The sequence below is a fragment of the Phyllobates terribilis genome, unplaced genomic scaffold (assembly GCF_046119375.1).
Source record: "Phyllobates terribilis strain yellow unplaced genomic scaffold, ASM4611937v1 Scaffold_2__4_contigs__length_985480577, whole genome shotgun sequence".
Lineage (NCBI taxonomy): Eukaryota > Metazoa > Chordata > Amphibia > Anura > Dendrobatidae > Phyllobates > Phyllobates terribilis.
The window spans coordinates 297,831,322-297,855,472 of NW_027362762.1; the positions used below are offsets into that span (position 1 = coordinate 297,831,322).

The following is a 24,151-nucleotide window of genomic DNA, read 5'->3' on the forward strand; positions in this document are numbered from 1 at the left end:
GATGCCTTATCCCTACTTATCTGTATTGTAGATGTGCAATGATCCACAACTTCCTTTTCTATTGTTAGTGGAAGATTAACAATGGGTTCTTGTTACTGATAAACCATATTTCTATTACTAAGAATTCATTTCATGCATCATTACATCACTTGTGGTTTAATCTGTTTACAATCCCACTTGGTTGGGTATTTCTAAGTATTATTTAAAATTCACATTACTTTATAAAGAAAAGGTGTTACAGTCGGAACAGGAAGTTTAGATTGAAAGGATTAATTCTACCGATTAGGATATGCCTGTAGTTGGTTAAGTTTTGAGGGAGATTGAACACTTGATACCCCATTCAAAGTTCATTGTGAAGTGCAAGAGTTTATCAATTAATCGCATTAATTCCAGTAGTTGCAAAAGTTCTGCTACAACAGCAGGAATAATGGAACAAAGTGCAGAACTTCACTGCTTTTTCAGTTTTACATTTCCAGTTTAGTTACAACTCACATTAACAATTTATGGTAACGTGAAAGAAAACATTGCTCCAAAGTGATAGAAACCTCTCCTGAGATTCTACTTCTGAGACCCCTACATATTGGAAGAATGGAGGTCGTACATTGGGGGTACAATATCAGGTTAATAGCTCTATGTTCAAGTAAGACTAATATAAAAAAAAAAACAAGTCACAAGGTAAAAAATAAATAAGCTCTACAAAAATAACATACGGTGTTAAGCAGACCACTATTTCTGGTTCTCAAAGCAAACTGGGCAGCAAAAAATTAAAAAGTTGACAAAAACAAACAGGTTTAAAGGTTATATAAGAAATGTGTTCTCTAGGAGTATATTGATGGAGCACCTGAATATGCTAAATCAATCAGAACAGCTCTTAGGAAGAGAAAGCATGTTCTTATCTGGGTCTTGGTAGACTAAATATGTATGCTCACAAGTAAACAACTTGGTACGGTCTTTATAGACTCCAAAAAATGGCTACACAGACATATCGAAGATAAATGTGCTAACAGAAGAGTTTTTCTGTGCTGTTAGTTTTTCAAGATTTGAGTATATAAAATATTCTACTTTTTTTTTTCTTCTGTTTGATTTCAGTATGCAGATTTAAACAGACATATGGATGCACTCAATGCCTGGAGAAATGCCACATTTTTGAAGCCACAGCATAGTTTAGCTTGGAATAACATGATCATACTGCTTGATAATACAGGTATGCATTACTGCTAATATAACTCAGCAGCGTAAAACTGGTAACCTATCCTGTCCATATTATACCTGACTAATAGAATGCTAGAAAGCTTATAAGCATTTCTATAATGTATCAATAAGTTTTGTATAGTGATTTGCTTGCCATTGTAGGCTTGATTTAATCCCTTATTTAGTTCTCAACTTATGATAAATATAGCAGCTATGCTGTGCTTGATTTCCAATCATTAGTGAAAATCTGGTAATGCTGGTCTTTGGGCCATAAATAAGAGTGTTTTATCATTAAATTTATTGCATGCAAGAATATTTGAAGGGAACCTGTCAGCTGATTCATGCTGCTTAAACCGCAGGCAGCAGGATTCAGTGCCTGGCGAAAATAGTTAGAAGATCCGGCCTGGGACCATAGAGAAAGACTACACTAGTGCATTGCCGCCATTGGCCAGTTTCTCCCAGCAACACTCCAGGTGATTGATGGGTCTTATGCTATGAGAGAGACTGTCGATCACCTGCGGCAGCACTGGGAAATGCTGGACTACTCTCTGGCTACGGTCCCTCACTGGACCTTCTAACTCTATCCTATCTGAAACGCCAAAGCGTGTAAGAGAAAAATATACCTTGCTTTAATCGTGCAGCCATGATCTGATTCATGCTGCCTGTGGTTTGGGCAGATCAGCTGACAAGTTGCCTATTAATGGGACCAGGAGAATAAACTTTCTAATCTTGTGCAGTCTAATTAGTAGGGGTAATCGTGCTGTGTAGAGATTATATTTGAAATGACTGAGAAGTGTGGATTGCTATAGGTTACATTTTCTAGAAAATGTAAAATCTAGCATTTTTGTTATATTTTCATCAGTATGTTTATACTTCTTGTCATATTGTGCATGGTAGATGGGTACATACGCGAGATAGTCAGCAGATTAGTGTGTTGAAGAGTTAATAAGACCTACAGTGCAACTATAGTACAGCAGTATGTATCTATGAACTCAATGTACGACATTGAATTATCTGATAATGGGTCTGATAGAAAGGTAGCCCTATCATCACAGCTACCCCCTGCCGAAACACCAGAGAAGTCTGGCCCCTTAGATGAGCCAATAATCAGGGAACAAGTATTCTTAGGAATGCTTGGCCTGTTTAGACAGGCCGAAAAAAAAAAAAAAACCTTCAAGGACAAGAAAAAAGTGTTTTATGTGCGTTTTATATTATCTGTCTAATAAAATATATATTTTTTATTGTTCTTGACACATCTTTTATTTGTGGTTCTAAATTATGACGTTGAACCAATGGAGATAGTCCGTTAAATGCCTACTTTATGTTTCTTCAATTGTATTATGATTATGTTATGGTATTGTCTCCGGGGTTAGTTTTTGTTTTCCCCAAAGACTTAGCATGACCATGATTTGTTTTTGTTTTTCTTGGTGCCGTTTAAAAAAAAAAAAAAAAAAAAAAAACCTGGTCAAATCTGCTTGCAAGAAGTTTCCCATCATTTTAATGTGGATTTTGGCACATAATCTACTCCTAAAACCACATAAAAAAACTCTGAAAATACCCTAAAAGGCACATCACCTTAAAGGGTTTCTCCGATTTAAAAACATATGATCACCCATCTGCTGGGACCCGCACCAGTTTGGCAGCTCAGGGAATTTTTATTTCCGCCTGGGAACTTTTATGTGTGAATCAAAATGGGGTGACAGGTCGAACACCTGACCAACGCTTCATTCATTCCCTATGAGGCTGTCAGAAAAGAGCTGAGTGCAGTGTTCTGCATGAGAGCCTAGGTGCAGCTTGCCCATTAATAATAATAGCAGCCCATTGCTGCTGTATTCTAACGGGGATAAAAGGTTCTGATTTTACCGATCAGTAAAGGTACCAACGGATAGATGATGACTTATTTTAACTGGATAACCCCTTTAATAAATTGCTAATTGTATTAACACAAAATTTAATTCCGCACATTTCGAGAACACAGCATATATGCATTTCCAATTATTTACTTTGTGCTATATGTTGTGTTGAAATTTTTTTTTACAAAGTTATTTTTCTTTTCTCCTGTGATTAGGCAATCTAGCTCAAGCAGAAGCTATAGGAAGAGAAGCCTTAAAACTATTACCACATGATCATTCAATTACATTTTCACTAGCCAATGTGCTTGGAAAGGCGCAAAAATACAAGGTCTGTCTGAGATCCTATGCCCTAATTTTCATGTCAATCTATCATTTTATGCCTGTAGATTACAGTACAGAACATTACTTTCCTACTGTCTCCTGTAGTCTTTTAGTACATGTAGTCCATAAAGTGTGTGTTATGTGTTATTTTATGTTATTAATCTGAAATCTTTACAGTAGACTTCATCCCATAATAGCGCTTGTCTGACATTTTGGCCACATGAGGGCAGTGTTCTTTTGTTGTCTGCTGGGTAAGGTTTTCATTGATAGAGGGACTGAGTAATAAATACAGATAATCACATAAATGCTTGTACAGCATAGCTCACTTTCTGTTGGGATGAGAATTTGATACATTTTGTTGGCTCTGATAAATATAGCTGATATTGATTATAAACTAAAAGTGAAAGCATGCTCGGACTCTCCACTTTGAACAATGCATGTATATATTCTTTTTTGTCTAACTCTACAGGCTTTCTATTGTTTTATTCCAGGAGTCTGAAGGTTTGTTCCTCAGAGCCATTGAAGCTAACCCCTCGTCTGCAAGTTATCACGGCAATTTGGGTAAGAGCTTTTTCCGAGTCCGTCATTTACATTTTGAAACAGAATAAACTGTCACACTGTCGACACATATACTGCGAGATATTTTTCCTATTAATGGAGTGGAAAATTAATTATCAAACAATGTCAAGAACGAAACGTCAAAAGGCATATGTTTAACAGTCCATTCTCACTGTGTAGTAATTGAAAAGGGTAAAATCAATTTCAATCAAAAATCCGTTGGCACAAAAGGCCCACCTATCGGAGTGAAGCCATTCCATTATGAGGAGATGACTGTTCGCACTGTAAAGGCCTCCTTGTGCAGACTCTTTGTTTAGGAGCCGCATGAATAGAATTAAAAAATGGAAAGAGCCCCTTTGAGGCCTGCTCTTTCTTACAGCACAATCCTGTCAAAGTTTTCAGGGCACGCTGAGTTAAAATGCTCATGAAAGGCAGCAGCATTGTGGAGCAAGTGGACAGGGCTAAACACAGATGCTCCTTAGGTCAATCATGTTATTTTTTTTGGAGCCGCTGATGAGATGATTAGCTCCACTTATTACATATTTCCTGTATTACTAAATGGCAGATTATATACAGATGCCCTACATTGCTAACCTGGCACTGCGTCCACATTCCATATTATTCCTCCACTTCTATTGTTATACATTTTACTGTCATAGTTTTGTGTATTTCTTAGTTAATTATTAACATTTCACTTGGAAGTTCTTGGAACGTAGTACAGTGAGAGAACATCCAGCAACAAAATCGACCAGATTAGAGAGGCTAAAGGCCAATATATCCTGATAAGTATCAGATTTATTAGAGGAGCATGTGATGAGGCTACTTAATGCAAATCCTTTTTATATCAGTGCACTGTACGTCATATACTAAGCGTATAGAGATATTATATGCAAATGCAGTGTCCATATTATACGTCTCATGAGGCTTACAATGTAGCAGACAGGAGGAGAGGAGCGGACTGCGGATCAGCCGTGCAGCTGTGTTTGAATAGCACTCTTAATTGAAGCCATCGAGCTCAGCAGTCTATGTAGTACATCTCATTAGGCTACATACACACTGCGCTCCTCCGCATTCATCATAGCTTCACTTACACATTGTACCAGGGAGTTTGCCGAACACAGATTGTTCTACTAAAAGTAAAATGAGACCATATGTATTCTGTTAGGAAACCACACCAATGAAAACCTTATTCACACATGGCGATTTTCTGCTTAATTTTTGGGGAGCAAAAAAAGCAACCACAGTGTTTTACTCGTATCATTTTTCCATTTTTAGACCTGCAGTGTAATTTTTTTTTTTTATTGGCAAAATGTCAATTCTTCCAGGATTTTACACACTTTTTTTTTCCCCCTTCTAAAATCAAGGAAGCTGAGCAGCCGAAAAAAGATGCACAAACAGCATCCATTGTAATGTGTAATTGCTGCTTTGTTTTTGTGGCGACTGTCTGCATTTTAATTTTTCCGCTGTGTGAACATACCCTTAGACAGGGTTCACACGGGCTTTGAGGTAGTGGACACTATTTTCACATATTGTAGTTTTTTTGTTTTTATTCCCAGTTCATCTTATTAATTATTATTATTAGAACATTTGAAATTACAATGCCTCAAATATTTTATGGCGACAAAATAAATGCATGGCTCACAAAATGTCAACTACGCGTTTAGTCCCATCATTTTTAAAAGCCATCTCAAAGAACAATCGGTGGCTCGGCTGTTTCCGTCATTGCTGTAGACTGTGTCTGGGGCAGCAGTGCTCATATTTGATTACTGCTGCAGTCATTTAGATGAGGGACCACAGTTTCTCATCTTAATGTTTTGTGGGCATCCGTGCAACCAGATCTCCGCAAATCATACAGTGAATAAAGGATAAACGTTAAAGGCAAGACTACCAATTCAAGGGGTTTGATTGCGCCATTTGATCAGAGTTTTGCGTTCACTATTATAACTTGTATATATTTCAGCCGTGCTTTACCATCGATGGGGGCGTCTTGATTTAGCCAAGAAATACTATGAAATTTCCATGAAGTTAGATCCGTCTGCCTCTGGGACCAAGGAGAACTACAATTTGCTGAAACGAAAGCTGGAGCAGCAGGCAAACAAGAGGCAAATGTAACCAGCCCAACGGAAACAAAATAATGTGATCAGTCTATAGAGCGTACCAGAGCTCTACACCTGATAGAAATTGGATGTATATCTCCGGTCTCTTTATGCAGAAAATATTCCTTAGAAAATGTACAATAATGGAAATTTTTTAGATGTAGGAACATTTGTAAGGTGACCCCACATTACTTTTCCTATTTATTATTAAGGGGTAAGGATGAGCGCAGAGCCAGTGAAGGTCTTGTTCCCTCCTGTATATTGTGCACCTCTTTATATCTTTTTACTTCTATGTTTTACACCGGTCCGGACTGTTCGCTGCTACACTCTGGTAGATGTAGAATACAACTGAACAGATTTCTTATTGTATTATTTATTTCTTTTGGATTATATGCTGCATGTACCATTGTGGCTTTTCTTTTTTTCTTAAGAACACTTTTTCAGGAGAATCTTTAACAAGCTTTAATTTATGTGTGTTGCAAATAGTCATTTTTTTATATATCCCATGCACCCAGCCTGATATTGTGTGTGATGTGGAAGTTAATTATGTATTTATTTAGGTATGCAGACGACTTGCACAGATCAGTTTGATAATGTTGTTTTTGTAAGTATAAATGTGTGATGTCATTGGAAACGTAAAATACATTTTGTAAGAGCTATGCATATAAGCCAGGACACATGCGGTACTGTAAACTTTGCCTTGTTTCCATTAACAATTTTTAGAGTTTCTCATTAACTTTCAGTCTCTCTACATATTTTGGCCTCAATTCATCATTTCTATTTTTTTTTTTTGCACAAGCATATTTTGCCCCATATTCATCAAAATGGTGCACAAAGGGGTAGATTTATCAAATCTGCCTAATTGTTAGTGCAAACTTAGACTTGACAGACTTAAAGTGCTCCAAAGGTTCATGCCGTTTATAAATCTGTCTAATTTAAGACTGTCTAGTCTACATTTATTCCACTGTTTTCTTACTTTGTGCCAGAAATGTGCACCACATTAGACTACACATCCTGGTTGGACAAGTCATAAAAAGTGTCTAAATCGCATAAAAAATAGTGCAAGTCATACATGATAGTGTTTTTTTTTGGTTGTTTGTTTTGTTGTGTATATTATGCTACGACTCTAGCCTATTTAGGTTGATAAACATACCCCATTGTTTAATGAATTTGATGCAAATGCAAATATAATTTACAGGAGCACTTTAATATGCTTTGAAATAATTAGACTTTATACTCCACTTGTACAATTTTGTGACTTTTCAAAAAGATCAAAAAAGATGAATTAACCAAAAAATATCTAGATAATGAAAACCAATCCCACATTATTGAGGAAACAAAAAATCATGAGGACTGAAAAAAACTTGCTTAAAAATGAAGCAAAATGTATAATAAATTTGGTGCAAAAAAAAATACCTAAAAACCAAACTGTTATTCGAATAAAAGGCTAAAAAAAATGGTGATTCCTGGCTCTTTGTGTGCCATTTCCTTAGGCAGCGGTACAGATATGTTTTAGACCATTGCTTAGCGCCACACTACAGAATTGGTGATACGCTTTGATCTCCATACTCGTGTAGTAATCCAAATCACTCACTATAGTAGAGAAGGGTTGACTGTGGATATTGATTCGTACAAGCACGGGGAGTTGGTATGTTCCAGACATCAAATACATAGTGATAGGGAATTGAAATTGTCATCACTGTCCCCATTGGGACTCACAGTGTCTGTAGAGCACTGAGGAATATGTTGGGTTCATATGTTTATTACACTTGCTTATGTAGCACCAAGTCCTTTTAAAAAGAAAGGTATGTTTTGTCCTGGTCTTCATATATTTTTTTATCTTTTAGTTTTGTAGTAATTCCTTACCTTATTTGGATACAAAAGCTAGTCACATTGTTTGTTCAGATGGTTTTATGTTATATCTGCACCATGAACCTTAACATTTTGTAGATAGGAGGTTGCTCTGTACACACCTGTATGGGTGCATTTCAAACATTGTGTGAACCTTGTGGTTTGTCATTTTCATGTTGTTACATATGATTTACCATTAGACTGTTACTATTTTCCATCTTTCATTGTACATTAAAAAAGAAAATATGGAATTGTTTGAGCATTTTTTTGTGGAATAATTCTAGGAACTAGAAAACTGCTCCACCTATAAATGCAATAGTGTACTAGGATTGTATTCTTATCAGCTCTGTACTTGAATACATATTTCTCCATTTAGTATAATGTTACGACAGCTCTAACAGTATCACATTTCCTTTCTTTATTTATGACAGATAACCATTAAAACATAAATTAAGGTGGAGGGAGGAAATAATAGTAATTGTGCTGTTGTCTATGCTACCTTTTTTCCAGATGTAATTTGGAAACTCCTGAATAACTAAAAGAATGCAATCATGTGAAGGTAGAAGTACTAAATCTAAAACAGTCTGGCGTTTAAAGGGAATCTGTCACCACATTTGACCTATCTAAACTATTAATATGGGCATACAGGTTATAAACTGCTGAAGAAAGGCCTACCTATATGCCTCATATCAGATGCCTTGTTGTTGATAAATCATCTTTTATAACTTCATACAAATGAGCTCTTTCCAGGCTCTGGGCAGAACGCTGCCCGGAAGATAACTCTGCCTCTAGAGCTATGGTCTGTCAGTATATACACACCTTTTCTGAAAGGCCACAGAAGCTGCAACATCATTAAAGGGGTATTCCCATCTCCAAGATCCTATCCCAATATGTAGTAGGTGTAGTAATAAAAATATTAGCAAATGCCTCCAATTAGAAATGTAGTATAGTATTTTTGATTTGCTATGTCTTTCCTCATGTGCAGGCATTGCAGGACCTTAGATATCCACGGTTACGACCATTAGCAGCTAGCTAGCTAACTGTCACTTTATCAGTGGACATAACCATGGATACCTAAGGTCCTGCAATGCCTGCACATGAGGAAAAAGACATAGCAAATCAAAAATACTATACTACATTTCTAATTTGAGGTATTTGCTAATACTTTTATTATTACTCCTACTACATACTGGGATAGGATCTTGGAAATGGGAATACCCCTTTAAGCAAGAGGCCCCACTAAACAAACAACACCATGAAGACCAAGGAGATTTCTGAACAAGTCAGGCACAAAGTTAAGAAGTACAGGTCAGGGTTGAGTTATTAAAAAAAAAAAAAAATAGTCCCAATCTCTGAAGATCCCCCGGAGTACCGTCAAATCCATTATCATCAAAAGGAAAGAACATTATACCACAACAAACCTGCCGAGAGTCGCCCAGACTCTCAGCCCAGGCAAGGAGGGCATTAATCAGAGATGCACCACAGAGACCAAAGGTAACCCTGAGGGAGCTACAAAGTTCCCAAGCAGAGACTGGAGTAGCTGTTCATACGACCACAATAAGCCGTACACTCCACAGAGGTAGCCTTTATGGAAGAGTAGGCAGAAAAAAGCCTTTACTTACACAAATTGTAAGGCGCATTTTGAATTTATCAAAAGATATGTGGGAGACTCCCCAAATATATGGAGTAAAGTGCTGTGGTCAGATGAGACCAAAGTAGAATTTTTTGTTCACCCAGGTAAACACTATGTCATGACGCCAAACCAACACAGCTCATCACAAGAACACCATCCCCACAGTGAAACATTGTGGTGGCAGCATCATACTGTGGGGATGTTTTTCGGCAGCATGGACAGGGAAAAATGGTATGAGCCGAGGGGAAGATGGATGGTGCAAAATACAGGGAAAATCATGAGCAAAACCTGTTTCAGGCAGTCAGGAGCTGGAGCAATTTTGCCTTGAGAAATGGGCAAAAATCCCAGTGGCAAGATGTGGAAAGCTCATAGAGACCCATCCAAAGCGACTTGCAGCTGTAATTGCCACAAAGTACTGACTTTAGGGGGTGTATAGTTATGCACACTGAAGTTTTCAGTTATTTTGTCCTATTTGTTGTTTGCTTCATAATAAAAAGACAAACAAATGTTCACAGTTGTAGGCATGTTCTTTACATGAACTGATACAGACCCTCAAAAAAAAAAAAACCTATGAAATCCCAGGTTGTGAGGTAGCAAAACATGAAAAATGCCAAGGGGAGGTGAATACTTTACACAAGCCACTGTGAATGTAAGCAAATATCTAAAGTAAAAATTTGGTAGTTGAAATTATTTAATAGGAACATACCCCTTAAGAAATCTGAAGTCTGTTTAATTTTATGACTATTGCAAAATTAAATCTGTGAGCAGGTAGAGATTTGCCCAAAAGTTTCCACGATTGCCTGTTCTACTTAACCCCTTCAGCCTGTTTTCACCTTCCTGACCAGGCCAAATTCTACAATTCTGACCAGTGTCACTTTGAGGTAATACAGTTATATGAAAAAGTTTGGGCACCCCTATTAATTTTAAGCTTAATGTTTTATAAAAATTTATGTTTTTGCAACAGCTATTTCAGTTTGATATATGTAATAACTGTTGGACACCGTAATGTTTCTGCCTTGAAATGAGGTTTATTGTACAGTCATGGCCAAAAGTATTGAGAATGACACCAAAATTATATTTTCACATGATCTGCTGGACTCTGGTTTTTATTAGTGTTTGTCTGATGTTTATATCACATGCAGAAATATAATTGCAATCATATTATTTGTACCAATAGGTTATATTGACAGTTAGAATGAGTTAATGCAGCAAGTCAATATTTGCAGTGTTGCCCCTTCTTCTTCAAGACCTCTGTAATTCTCCCTGGCATGCTCTCAATCAACTTTTGGACCAAATCCTGACTGATAGAAGTCCATTCTTGCTTAATCAATGCTTGCATTTTGCCAGAATTTGTTGGTTTTTGTTTGTCCACCCGTCTCTTGATGATTGACCACAAGTTCTCAATGGGATTAAGATCTGGGGAGTTTCCAGGCCATGGACCCAAAATCTCTATGTTTTGTTCCATGAGCCATTTAGTTATCACCTTTGCTTTATGGCAAGGTGCTCCATCATGCTGGAAAAGGCATTGTTGGGCGCCAAACTGCTCTTGGACGGTTGGGAGAAGTTGCTCTTGGAGGACATTCTGGTACCATTCTTTATTCATGGCTGTGTTTTTAGGCAAGACTGTGAGTGAGCCGATTCCCTTGGCTGAGAAGCAACCCCACACATGAATGGTTTCAGGATGCTTTACAGTTGGCATGAGACAAGACTGGTGGTAGCGCTCACCTCTTCTTCTCCGAATAAGCTGTTTTCCAGATGTCCCAAACAATCGAAAAGGGGATTCATCAGAGAAAATGACTTTGCCCGAGTCCTCAGCAGTCCACTCCCTGTACCTTTTGCAGAATATCAGTCGGTCCCTGATGTTTTTTCTGGAGAGAAGTGGCTTCTTTGCTGCCCTCCTTGAAACCAGCCCTTGCTCAAAGAGTCTCCGCCTCACAGTGCGTGCAGAAGCACTCACACCAGCCTGCTGCCATTCCTGAGCAAGCTCGGCACTGCTGGTAGTCCGATCCCGCAGCTGAAACAGTTTTAAGATACGGTCCTGGCGCTTGCTGGTCTTTCTTGGGCGCCCTGGAGCCTTTTTGACAACAATGGAAGCTCTCTCCTTGAAGTTCTTGATGATGCAATAGATTGTTGACTGAGGTGCAATCTTTGTAGCTGCGATACTCTTCCCTGTTAGGCCATTTTTGTGCAGTGCAATGATGGCTGCACGTGTTTCTTTAGAGATAACCATGGTTAACTGAAGAGAAACAATGATACCAAGAACCAGCCTCCGTTTAAAGTGTCCAGTGATGTCATTCTTACTTAATCATGACTGATTGATCGCCAGCCCTGTCCTCATCAACACCCACACCTGTGTTAATGGATCAACCACTAAAACGATGTTAGCTGCTCCTTTTAAGGCAGGTCTGCAATGATGTTGAAATGTGTTTTGGGAGTTAAAGTTCATTTTCTGGGCAAATATTGACTTTGCAAGTACAGTAATTGCTGTTAAGCTGATCACTCTTTGACATTCAGGAGTATATGCAAATTGCCATTACAAAAAATGAAGCAGTAAACTTTGGAAAAATTACTATTTGTCTCATTCTCAATACTTTTGGCCATGACTGTACTAACAGAAAATGTGCAATCTGCATTCAAACAAAATTTGACAGGTGCATAAGTATGGGCACCCTTATCATTTTCTTGTTTTAAATACTCCTACCTACTTTTTACTGACTTACTAAAGCACTTTTTTTGGTTTTGTAACCTCATTGAGCTTTGAACTTCAGAGCCAGGTGTATGCAATCATGAGAAAAGCTACTTAAAGTGGCCACTTGCAAGTTGTTCTCCTGTTTGAATCTCCTCTGAAGAGTGGCATCATGGGCTCCTCAAAACAACTGTCAAATGATCTGAAAACAAAGATTATTCAACATAGTTGTTCAGGGGAAGGATACAAAAAGCTGTCTCAGAGATTTAACCTATCAGTTTCCACTGTGAGGAACATAGTAAGGAAATGGAAGAACACAGTGACAGTTCTTGTTAAGGCCAGAAGTGGCAGGCCAAGAAAAACATCAGAAAGGCAGAGAAGAAGAATGGTGAGATCAGTCGAGGACAATCCTCAGACCACCTCCAGAGAGCTGCAGCATCAACTTGCTGCAGATGGTGTCACTGTGCATCGGTCAACTATACAACGCACTTTGCACAAGGAGAAGCTGTATGGGAGAGTGATGCGAAAGAAGCCGTTTCTGCAAGCACGCCACAAACAGTCGGCTGAGGTATGCAAAAGCACATTTGGAGAAGCCAATTTCTTTTTGGAAGAAGGTCCTGTGGACTGATGAAACCAAGATTGAGTTGTTTGGTCATACAAAAAGGCGTTATGCATGGTGGCAAAAAAACACAGCATTCCAAGAAAAACACTTGCTACCAACAAGAAAATTTGGTGGAGGTTCCATCATGCTTTGGAGCTGTGTGGCCAATGCCGGCACCGGGAATCTTGTTACAGTTGAGGGACGCATGGATTCCACTCAGTATCAGCAGATTCTTGACAATAATGTTCAAGAATCAGTGATAAAGTTGAAGTTACGCAGGGGATGGATCTTTCAGCAAGACAATGATCCAAAACACCACTCCAAATCTACTCAGGCATTCATGCAGAGGAACAATTACAATGTTCTGGAATGGCCATCCCAGTCCCCAGACCTGAATATCATTGAACATCTGTGGGATCATTTGAAGAGGGCTGTCCATGCTCGGCGACCATCAAACTTAACTGAACTGGAATTGTTTTGTAAAGAGGAATGGTCAAAAATACCTTCATCCAGGAACTCATTAAAAGCTACAGGAAGCGACTGGAGGCTGTTATTTTTGCAAAAGGAGGATCTACTAAATATTAATGTCACTTTTCTGGTGAGGTGCCCATACTTATGCACCTGTCAAATTTTGTTTGAATGCAGATTGCACATTTTCTGTTGGTACAATAAACCTCATTTCAAGGCAGAAACATTACTGTGTCCAACAGTTATTACATATATCAAACTGAAATAGCTGTTGCAAAAACATCAATTTTTATAAAACAATAAGCTTAAGATTAATAGGGGTGCCCAAACTTTTTCATATAACTGTAACTCTGGAATGCTTCAACATATCCTAGTGATTCTGAGATTTGTTTTTTTTTTCATGACATGTTGTACTTTATGATAATGGTAAATTTAGGCCAATATTTTAGGCCAGTGTTTTATTTGTGAAAATATCAGAATTTTGGCAAAAAAATAGAAAATGTTGCAATTTTCAAACTTTACCTTTTTATATCCTTAAACAGTTAGTTATACTGTACAAAATAATTAATAAATAACATTTCCCATATGTCTATTTTTACATCAGCATAATTTTAAAAACATAAGCTTTTAACCCTTCTAGCTTCCTAATAAAAAAAATTATCAGCCGTTCCTAATTTTTCCAACAAAATTTCCAAGACCATTTTTTATGGACCACATCATGTTGAAGTCACTGAGGGGCTTATGTGACAGAAAATACTCCAAAGTGATACCATTTTAAAAACTGCAGAGCATGGAAAATAAGGCGCGCCATTAAACTTTTGGAACGCAAAATTGGCTGAAGTAGATAGCGGATGCCATGTCACGTTTGCTGAACCCCTGATGTGCCTAAACAGTGGAAACCCCCCAGAAGTAACCCCATTTTGGAAATTACACCCCTCAAGGAATTTATCTGTGTGGTGAGCATCTTGATCCCGCAGATGCTTAACATAATTTTTTTTCACGGGGTTGTCTGGTCCAAATCGATGTCTGCAGTCACCTTGTGTGACTGCAGGCTTATGAATCCCCCAGCGCACACAGTGTGCGCTGCGGGGATTCACCGGTTTCTGACCTGGGACTGGAGGGTATGTATGCATTGTACATACTCCCGGCCAGTGTGTGTGGCCTCGCTTCCATACACTTGTCTGGAGCGAGGCCGCGCCCTCTAGTTGGCCGTGTCCCTAGATGGGGCGCAGCCTCACTCTATACAAGTGTATGGAGCGAGGCCACCCCTACGAGACGAGCTCTGGCCAGGAATATGTATAACTCATACACACCCTGCGGTCCTGGGTCAGAAACCGGCAAATCCCTGCAGCGTGCAGTGCGTGTGCTAGAGGGATTCATAAGTCTGCAGTCATGCAGAGTGACTGCAGACTTAGCTATTTGGACCGGACAACCTGTTTAAGTTGAGCTGTGAAAATGAGAAAAAATCAATTTTTTTCCCCACAAAAATATTGATTTATCCCCAATTTGTTCATTTTCTCAAGGGTAACAGGAGAAAATGGACCATACGATTTGTTTTGCAATTTCTCCGGAGTACGCCAATATCCTATATGTGGTCGGAACCTACTAGGTACAGTGCAAAGCTCAGATGTAAAGTAGCGCCATATTGGAGTACAGATTTTGCTGGAATCATTTGTGAGTGCCATGTCGCATTGGCAGAGCCCCTGAGGTGCCAGGACAGTAGAACCCCTGTTTTACAAACTACACCCTTCAATTAATTCATCTAGGTGTACAGTGGGCATATTGACACCATGGGTGTGTCACAACATTTTATGCTTTTGGGCAATGAAGTAGAAATAATTCCATTTTTTACTAGTAAAATGTTGTTTTAGCCCTAAGTTTTATTTTTCAAAAGGCGGAAATAGGAGAAATTGCGTAACAAATTATGTGGTCCATTTTTTTTCCTGAGTTCGCCTATCCCTATACTTTGTCGGAAACTACTTTTGAGGCACAATGCAAAGCTCAGAAGGGAAGAAGTGCTATATTGAAATGCACATTTTTGCTGGAATGATTTGCGGGTGTCATGTCACATTGGCAGAGCCCCTAAGGTGCCAAAACAGCAGAACCCATCAATAAGTGACTCCATTTTACAAACGGCACCCCTCAGTGAATACATTTAGTGATGTAGTGATGATATTGACACGACAGGCGTGTCACAGAATTTTATATCATTGGGTGGTGAAGATCTAATAATTAAATTTTTATCACTAAAATACTGTTTTAGCCCCAGATTTTTCATTTTCAGAAGGGGAAATAGGTAAAAAGGCCCCATAATTTCTTACACAATTTCTTCTGAATGAGTCAATACCCCATATAAGGCTGTACAGTACTGTTTGGCAACACGGTAGAGCTCAGAGGAAAGAAGTGCTATTTGACTTTTGCAGCACTGATTTTTCTAGAATGGTTTGTGGATTCCACGTGCAGAGCCCCTGATGTGCCTAAACAGTAGAAACCCCACTCAATTGACTCAGTGGAATTTACACCCCTCTGGGAATTCATCTACGGATGTGACTTTATGGGTGTTTTCCAGAAACAAACATGCAGTGAAAGGTGCAGACTGAAAATTGAAAATATGCCATTGTATGTCATACATTGTGCCCAGCTTGTGCTTACGGAGCCACACACCCGTAAATTAAGTGGGCTCACCTCACTACGTTAATGTCAAACATGTGGCTGCTAACTGCGGTTTAGGCCCATTGTGGGGCTCAGAAAGGAGGGGGGCATTTGGATTTAGGAGTTCAGGTTTCGCTATATTTGTTTTGGTGGGAGCCATGTCGCTTTTCCAGAGCCTTTGTGCTATCAGTAATTTTGATACTCCCTATATTTTTGTTAACAGCTGACGGACCTGAGTGGGGACTTGATTTTTGTGGGTTGAGTTGAAGCTTTTATTGGTGTCATTTTGGGGGTACAGAATATTTTAGATAAGTTCACATTTATCCAGCACTCTATGCTATAAACTTGCATCAGAGTTTCCATCTAAATCTCTGAAATATGTGATTCAGATTAAACCCCCGACACATCCATTCACTTTCACTATAATGAGGCAGCAGGGTTACTCCGCACTCCGTCTGGCCTCTGTTCAGCGGTGTCCGGCTTTTCAGAGGTGCACAAAACAGTGGCTGACCGCACTTTCATGCACTCCTAAAAAGATGGACACAGCCGGGTCATAGGCCAAACGGCGTCCACAGTGTCCCCATCTGTCTCATTATAGGAAATCTTCCTCCGGGGGTTTCATCTGAATCAGGTATTTCAGAGATTGACATGGAAACCCTGGTGTAAGCGCTCAACGTATAGCGCAGAATGAATATGAGCTGAGCATTACTGCGATCCTTGGGAGGCAGAATAAACAAATCAACAGCAGGTCAAGAATTTGGTTTTGTTTATTTTTTTTTACCCCATTCCTTGTGCGGTATAAGTGATTATTATTCTGGTCACTGTGATTACAGCAATGACAGGTTAATATCGATATTTAATTATTTTTTTTTGTTTTGGCTACCATCACAAGCTAAAAAATGCTTTGAATGAATGACCGTTTTATAGATCAGATTGTTCCAGTTGTGGCGATACAAGATGTGTACTTTTCTTTGTTTTTACATAAATATGCATATCAGTATATTTTTTCCAAATTTTTTTTTTTTATTTATTTTTTTTTTACTTAGTACCTATATGGGACTTTAACTTTTATTACTCTGATTGTTGGTATAATGCATTGCAATGCACTATACCTGTCAGTGCTGCACTAACAGAAGCCTCTTAGACCATGCTCCAGGCATGTTCTAAGCAGGCCTCCGTAGCTGACAGATCAGGAGGTCATCATATGACGTCCTGCTGACATGGCAACAATCGGGCCCACGCAATGACATCATAGAGGTGCCAATCAGTGGGAGAGGGAGCCCCCTCCCTCTCCCAACCTTTTAAATGCTGCAATTGATATTGATCGCAAAATTTAGAGGGTTAAACAGCCTGGTGCTCCTAGCTGTGACTGCTAGGCCTCGGCTATCACTTAAGCCAAGCTCCTGCCAGCGATTATACTGGTGCAGCTCTTGTGCCCGCACGATCACCATGACGTACCGGTACGTCCATTTGGGGAAACTCACCGCAAAATATGATGCAACGGTATATCATATGTCATGAAGGGGGAAAAGCACCACTCCAGAGGTTTTTTTTATTCCAGCACTGGAGTGGTCCTATGAACGCAAGATTCCTTCCCCATAATATTTCCTCCCCCGCCATCTTCAGCTCTTGCCGATGCCCCTCTGCTCCCATTACGCCATCTTGCATCTTGTGTCCGCAACTTTTGACTGACCGGAAATTAGAAGTAACTGTCACAAGCTGTCAATGCAAGTCTGTGACAGCCAGAATTATGCTATCATAGATTTGTATTGAACAGTGAAACCCGGATAGCTCCAGCAGGTCACAAACTGCTGGAGACTGACTGGAGCAGCGCTGATAAAAGATGAAGATATCGGCAGGTAAGTATGATATTAGGGGCAGGGACCTTACATTAGTAACACCACTTAAGCACTGCAGTAAAAAAAAATGCTGGAGTGGTGCTTTAAGAAATATTGCCCACACTACACCTCCTTGGAGAGAACCCCCACATTACAGATTTGGCGAGGGACAAGAAAAGGGTTTAATTTTGCCACTAAATGTTGAACATAATTATTTGTGACATACAGTATTAGCAGCGCAGTGTATTGCAAACACTTGTGTAAACTGATTTGTACATTTCAATCATTTGCCTTATATTAACTTGCTATCTGTACATACACATATGTTTAACAGTACCTTAGATGAGAATAATTATTCTTCCACATGAGCTGTTTGAGGTAAAGGAGACACTAGTACTTTCTGTAACATGATTTTAAAGGGAATCTGTCCCAGGAGCCGAGATCTCAATCTGCGCATGCGCCGCCACCGGCAGCCATTTTCCCGCAGCCCACCACAAGGAAGGCAATGGGAAAGTGCGGCAACTCCGCTAGACACCGACATTTTCTGAGAGCCCAGTGTCCGCAGCCTTGCAGCGCTGGGACACCTGCTCCTCGCAGCCCGGGGCCCTCCACATCGCCCCACTCCTGCCACCACCAGCTTCCTGCAGCAGCGACCCTGCCTCCAGTCACCCCACTCCATCGCAGTCGCAACATCTCCTTCCCCCGATAAGCTGCCACAAAATCAGACTATAAGACACTCACCTTCATTTAATTTAAAAAAAGATCCTATTTTGCTGTGCATCTTCTAGTCCGCAAAATACGGGTACTTCTATGTCTCGGATGAGATTCAACTATTCAAATCTATGGATGTACAAAAATCAGGTCCGATACAGATCTGTATTTAATCCAAGTTTTACGGATACATTGTAATTATCAAAAATAGGAAAGTGTATTTGGGCTTGTAAATTGTATTTACTGTATAAAAACAGATGCCATATGGATGTAAAAATGGACATAGGGATGAAACACAGATGGAATATGGATGATAAAACAGATGAAAATCATCTATTTTTTTTATGAAAATAGGATGATTTTTCATATGCTCATCTGAACCTGGTCTAAAAGTATAGTGTTATGTAGCAGATTTGTTGTGGAAATTTCTGCATGTCTTTCATTTCAATGGAGTTAACAAAAATATTAATAAGGCAAATTTCCAGCTCACCGGTTTTTGTTTTTCCTCTGCAGTCCGGAGCACGGATAGCAGTTCTGCCACAATGCAGTGGCATGAACAAGAGAAGGGTGGTTTCAGCCCGACGGACATGCAGTCTTCTTTTATTTAGGTAAGTATATGACAAAGGACATATAGTATAACATTCATGTTAAGGTAGAGAAGACATCTATGTGTTTAAAGTGCCTGTAACAACACCCTTAATCTTCACTGAAATATAGCATCATGATTAAGGGTGCTACAGGTACCTGAAACATCTAGCTGTCTCCACTATCTTAAAACATGAATTCTTTATTCTTAGTCCTTTACTTACCTAAATAAAGGAAGATTGCATGTCAATCAGGCTGGATTCACCCTTCCCTGGTTAATAGAAATCCATGTGTTTCCTGCCAAAACAACCCCATACACATGGACTGGGCGGATTTTGAGTTGCTAAATTTCTGCCACAAATTGGTTGTGTGAGAATATACCCAAACAAAATTTCACATAGTCAAGAACACAGTAGACACAGAAGCATACAGAGAGTTGGGGCAAAATGGTAAAGCGTGTCTAAAATAATATGTACACTGTAATGGCCAAGTAACACACATGCCTAAACTTATCATTTTCATTATTTGTAAAATAATAGGGTAGAGATGTGCAAGATACACTTGTTGAAGCATGAGCAATTGAGTGTTTGGCTATGTTCGCAAAATGTGACTGCGCTAAGGATTTTGTCCTCAATTTTCCAAAATTGCTGTAGAAATGCATATTTTTCGCCAGGATTTTTGAAAATGTCGTCTTTGTGCTAGTGAGGCTGAATAAATAACTAAACTGTCATGGAGTGTTGCTTCCAAGTATAAGTGATCTTATTAACCGTGTGGGGAAGGTTGTAGGTCACCCACACTTGTGCTGATAACGTCTACGGGACGATACAAGCTGTTTATGGCATCCAGTATTCTCTGTACACAGGAGAGGCTGTCCTGCTCTACATCAAGTATTATAACAGGTGACAACGTTAGTATTTAGAAACTATGAGGTATGTATTTCCATGAGGTTTGTGTTTTTTCTTTACGTAATCACCTGTATGTTTTTATTTTTTTGTTTACTGCTCACATAAAAATTGTGAAGGGAATCGTACAGTCATGAGTTTCATAGAAAAAAAATAAATTATTAAATAACACTACAGGCAAATTCGACACAAGACCTGAGGGGGTCCATGACACCGGGACTCAAAAAAAACATCAAAAGGAGAATCCTTGAGCTATACAGCACCCCTGAGGGGCCTCATTAGGGAAAACAATGTATCAAGCCCATTCATTTACTGATTCTAAATCCAATACTGAATGCATGTACTGTACAGTACATGGTAAATCATTAATTCTCTTGCATTTCTCACTAGTAGGAGGCACACACCCATATTGCATAAGGTGCCATTACAAAAAGTAGTTGGATCTGCAGACAGGTTGTGCACACACAGATCACTGCCTGAAAAGAAGTGTGATCAAAGGAGAATGGCAGGTGAGTGTCATCGCTATGAATGGAGACAAAGTACAAATAAACGGAGACAGATAAAACATGGCAATATAGTATAGACTACTCATTACACATGTATACTACTCACCCTCAGCACTAGCTGCCTTTCTATACTCCTTGTTAGTGGATTACGCTTTCCTCTGTCGTTTTACATTAACATAAGCCAACATGTGTATCATAAGATCTGCTGTGTTATGTAAGCTTGGCTGACATGCTCTGCATTACAATAACAAGCTTTCTGCCTAGGGACTATTATATGTAGCATTTTAGCTGATGAGTAATGATGACATTATTTAGGAGTACCCATTTGTCTGCGCTGTTTCCATTAATAATAGTTTTTATTGTAATATCTCCAGTAATATGTGGTAAAATCTGTGCAAAACATCCTGGTCATATGCAACATGTTTTTTTCTCATTCATTTTTATAAGCTGAAGGCCACACATTTGGGTTTTGGTTTTGTTCAGGCTTTCTGAGGCATTTTTAAGTCAAAACCACTTGAAGATAAAACTCCTGGTTTTATCTACAATACCTGCATCAAAAACCTGAACTAAACCTGTGTGGCTTCTGCCATGAACCGCGTTTTACAGATGTCTAAATCCGGCTTATGTATGTTCGGTAATTTCCGGACTGACCATGGGTCTCCTGACTTAAAGGGAATATGTCAACAGGTCTTTGCTATTTAATCTGAAGACAGCTTGCTGTAGGTGTTAAACACATATTTCAGTCATGCCTTTTTTATCAAGCTCTGTGGTTTTGTTTACTTGCAATGATTGTTTTATCACCAGGAGCTTATCATTGCTTGGACACAGCAGCACATGCCTGGTAGTCTGACTCCGCCCCCTTCTGTGATAAGCAGCTCACTGTCTATAGTTATGTACATACAGAGCCTGGTGTGGGTGGGGTTAGGTTTCTCGACTCTGCTTCATGCTAAATCTAAAAACTCTGTGTCAGAATCACTGCACCCAGTAAACTAAGTTGGATTCAGGGTTTCTTTGCCTACATCAGGCTGCTCTCAGATGAGGCAGCAAAAACCTGCTGACAGATTCCCTTTAAAGGGACATCAAGGTGCATCAAGGCACGGCCAATCATTCACGTTCCCCTTCCCACCTGCTTGTTTTCTCTAAATCTCCACCCCCCCTCCTTTGATTGACAGCTCTTGCTTCATAATGCCAGAGAAGGGCGGAGATAGATGGAAGACAAGCAGGTGTGAAGGTGCACTTAAATATTTTGCAACACCATGATGCACCGAATGCCTGTAGTTGGTCTGAACAGTCATACTGTGCTGATAGAGTTCCCTTAAGACATTACCAAACGGGTTGTCAATCTTTTGGCATTTGTTGTGACTTAAGAACAAAATAAATAAATTGGAATATAAATTGGTATGCATGCAATGTGTAGGCACATGTTCACACTGGCCACTAAACAGACAAAATCTGAGAATAAAGCAAAATGGGCAAATACAATTCAGTAAACAAATAAATAGCAATAGTGCATGAAAATAACATAATGTACTCAGTTAACATTGTTTTGATCAAAACAATGTAAAAGTCATCCCACTATGTCCCTACTCGGGATGGTCCTAACCTCCTGAGCTAGTCATTACGTTTACATAACTTCCCATGGCTGAGTGTCCAATAGTCAGGGCCTCAGTCCTGCTCTGCCCTTATTCACATTTATATAATTTAACATTTGATAAGGTTTTAAAGGGGTTTTTCCACGAACAAAAGTTAATTTTAATCCATGGCTGTGTCTGATCGTGTATGGATCATACCACAACCCCTGGGCAGGGGAGAAAGCACAAGACAATACAGACATTACAGCCGGGGATCGCAGAGGATTCATTTTGTGAGGTAAAATATTGTTTAAAAACAGGCAGGGAAATGTTTTACCTCAGAAAATGAATCCTCTGTGATCTCCTGCTGTAATGTCTGTATTGTCTTTTGTCTTCCCCCCTGCCCAGGAGCTGTGGTATGTTCCGTACACGGTCAGACACAGACAATTATTAAAATGAACTTTTGTTCGTGGAAAAACCCCTTTAACCCATTTATCACATGGTACGTAATAGTACGCACCACGTCATAACCCCCAGTTCAGCGTGGACTCCGGCGCTGATCCCGCACTAAACAGGGCACATGTCAACTGATCTATATAGCTGAGATGTGCCCGCAACAGCCGCAGGTGGAATCGCAATCCACCAGTGGCTGTTAAATGTCGCTGTCAATCTCTAACGCGCGCAAACCGGATGCACGTCACTTACCCCGCCCATCGGTGACCCTCACATTTAATAAAAAAATTAACCCGATTGTTAAATGGCATTACAAGAAAAAAATTCTAAACGCCAGAATTACGTATTTTTGGTCGCCGCAACACTGCAATAAAATGCAATAACGGGCTATCAAAACATTGTATCTACCCCAAAATGGTATCAATTAAAGCGTCAGCTCGGCGCGCAAAAAATAAACCCTCACTGCCCCAGATCACAAAAGATGGAGACGCTACGGGTATTGGAAAATTGCGACTTTTTTTTTTTTTTAAGCAAACTTTGGATTTTTTTTCATTACTTAAATAAAAAAGAACCTATACATGTTTGGTGTCTACAAACTCGTAAAGACCTGGAAAATAATAATGGCAGGTCAGTTTTAGCATCCATATATTATCAGCTATAGGCTTTTAATTTTAAGCTTTGGTTATGGAATTGTAGCCAGCATTTCACATCTATTTTATAATTACGTGTATTGTTAGTCTTGAGCTTTATTAAAAGTTAAGTTTTAAAATTATTCTGTGCTGTGGCAACACTGTATAGATCAGAATAAAATTAAAAGCCTATAGCAGATAATATATGGATGCTAAAACTGACCTGCCATTATTATTCTCCGGGTCTTTACTATTACTATTTTATTGTTCTGGTCTATCAGTTTAATCTAAGCTGTAAAAGAAGTTAAAAATAGAATGAAATATATACTGTCTTTTTAGTGGCTCAGGCTGATGCTCTGTGCTTGTTTCTGTGCTTGCTTTACACTGCAGCCCTGCTTGTTCAGGTAAACTAAAAGTAGGTAAAACTGAAAGAGAGAAAAAATTACAGACATTCATGCAGAGCTTGATTTAATTACAGCTGACATCTCCTCTTATTGTCTGCTTATAACTTCAACTATTATATGTATGCTATGGAACTATTCATAACTTCTATATTTTTTGCTTCGAATGTGATGGTCTGATGCATGAAATTCAGAGATTTTAGTTATCAGTTGTGCATGCTGAAAGTATAGAAAACAAACAGTGCTTGGAGAGTTTGTAGTTGGCAAGCAGGTACAATTTTTGGGTGAAGGAATGGCCATAATAAAAAATAATAGGACTATTCTGTCCATTAAATAAAGGCAATGTGTCCTTTTAATGATAATTTCCTTGTAAGTATTTCCTGTGGTGCACTGCGCAATTGTTCAGCAACTTCTATTTCATGGTGTTTTAAGAAGAAACATTTTAAAGGGATTACACTTTTAAGAAAACTCTTTTCATTTATGCGTTAAAAATACCATCAAAAGAGTAATTTTGTAGAAGCCTACAAGCAATTTACTCTGTGATGCTCTTGTTTGTTTTTACAGACTAGAGTTCATAGTTTCTGAGAGAGCCACTGCTGAGAAGGGACCATAACCCTTCGATTTCAAAGAAAGACCTCATTCCTT

The 24,151-nt window shown here is 39.1% G+C and overlaps 2 protein-coding genes across 5 annotated transcripts in view; both read left to right on the forward strand.

The window, feature by feature from the left end:
* TMTC4 (transmembrane O-mannosyltransferase targeting cadherins 4) overlaps positions 1–8,121 on the forward strand; it is a 62,806-nt gene extending 54,685 nt beyond the window's left edge. For all 3 annotated transcript variants that reach the window (XM_073664207.1, XM_073664209.1, XM_073664208.1), the window contains exons 15-18: positions 1,090–1,204; positions 3,260–3,372; positions 3,857–3,926; positions 5,884–8,121. In XM_073664207.1, the coding sequence (XP_073520308.1) occupies positions 1,090–1,204; positions 3,260–3,372; positions 3,857–3,926; positions 5,884–6,035 (450 nt within the window). In that variant the 3' untranslated portion in view covers positions 6,036–8,121. The remainder of the gene's footprint in view (positions 1–1,089; positions 1,205–3,259; positions 3,373–3,856; positions 3,927–5,883) is intronic.
* Positions 8,122–19,843: 11,722 nt separating this feature from the next.
* The window catches only part of GGACT (gamma-glutamylamine cyclotransferase), an 84,857-nt gene continuing 80,549 nt past the window's right edge, over positions 19,844–24,151 (forward strand). Inside the window, exon 1 of one of the 2 annotated variants that reach the window (XM_073664212.1) lies at positions 19,844–19,973. Coding sequence is in view for 1 of the 2 variants with exons in the window: in XM_073664211.1 (XP_073520312.1) it covers positions 20,449–20,455 (7 nt within the window). In the remaining variant the exon portion in view is untranslated. Of the gene's footprint in view, positions 19,974–20,318; positions 20,456–24,151 lie in introns of those variants that run through there. The other variant, XM_073664211.1, reaches the window with a different exon arrangement.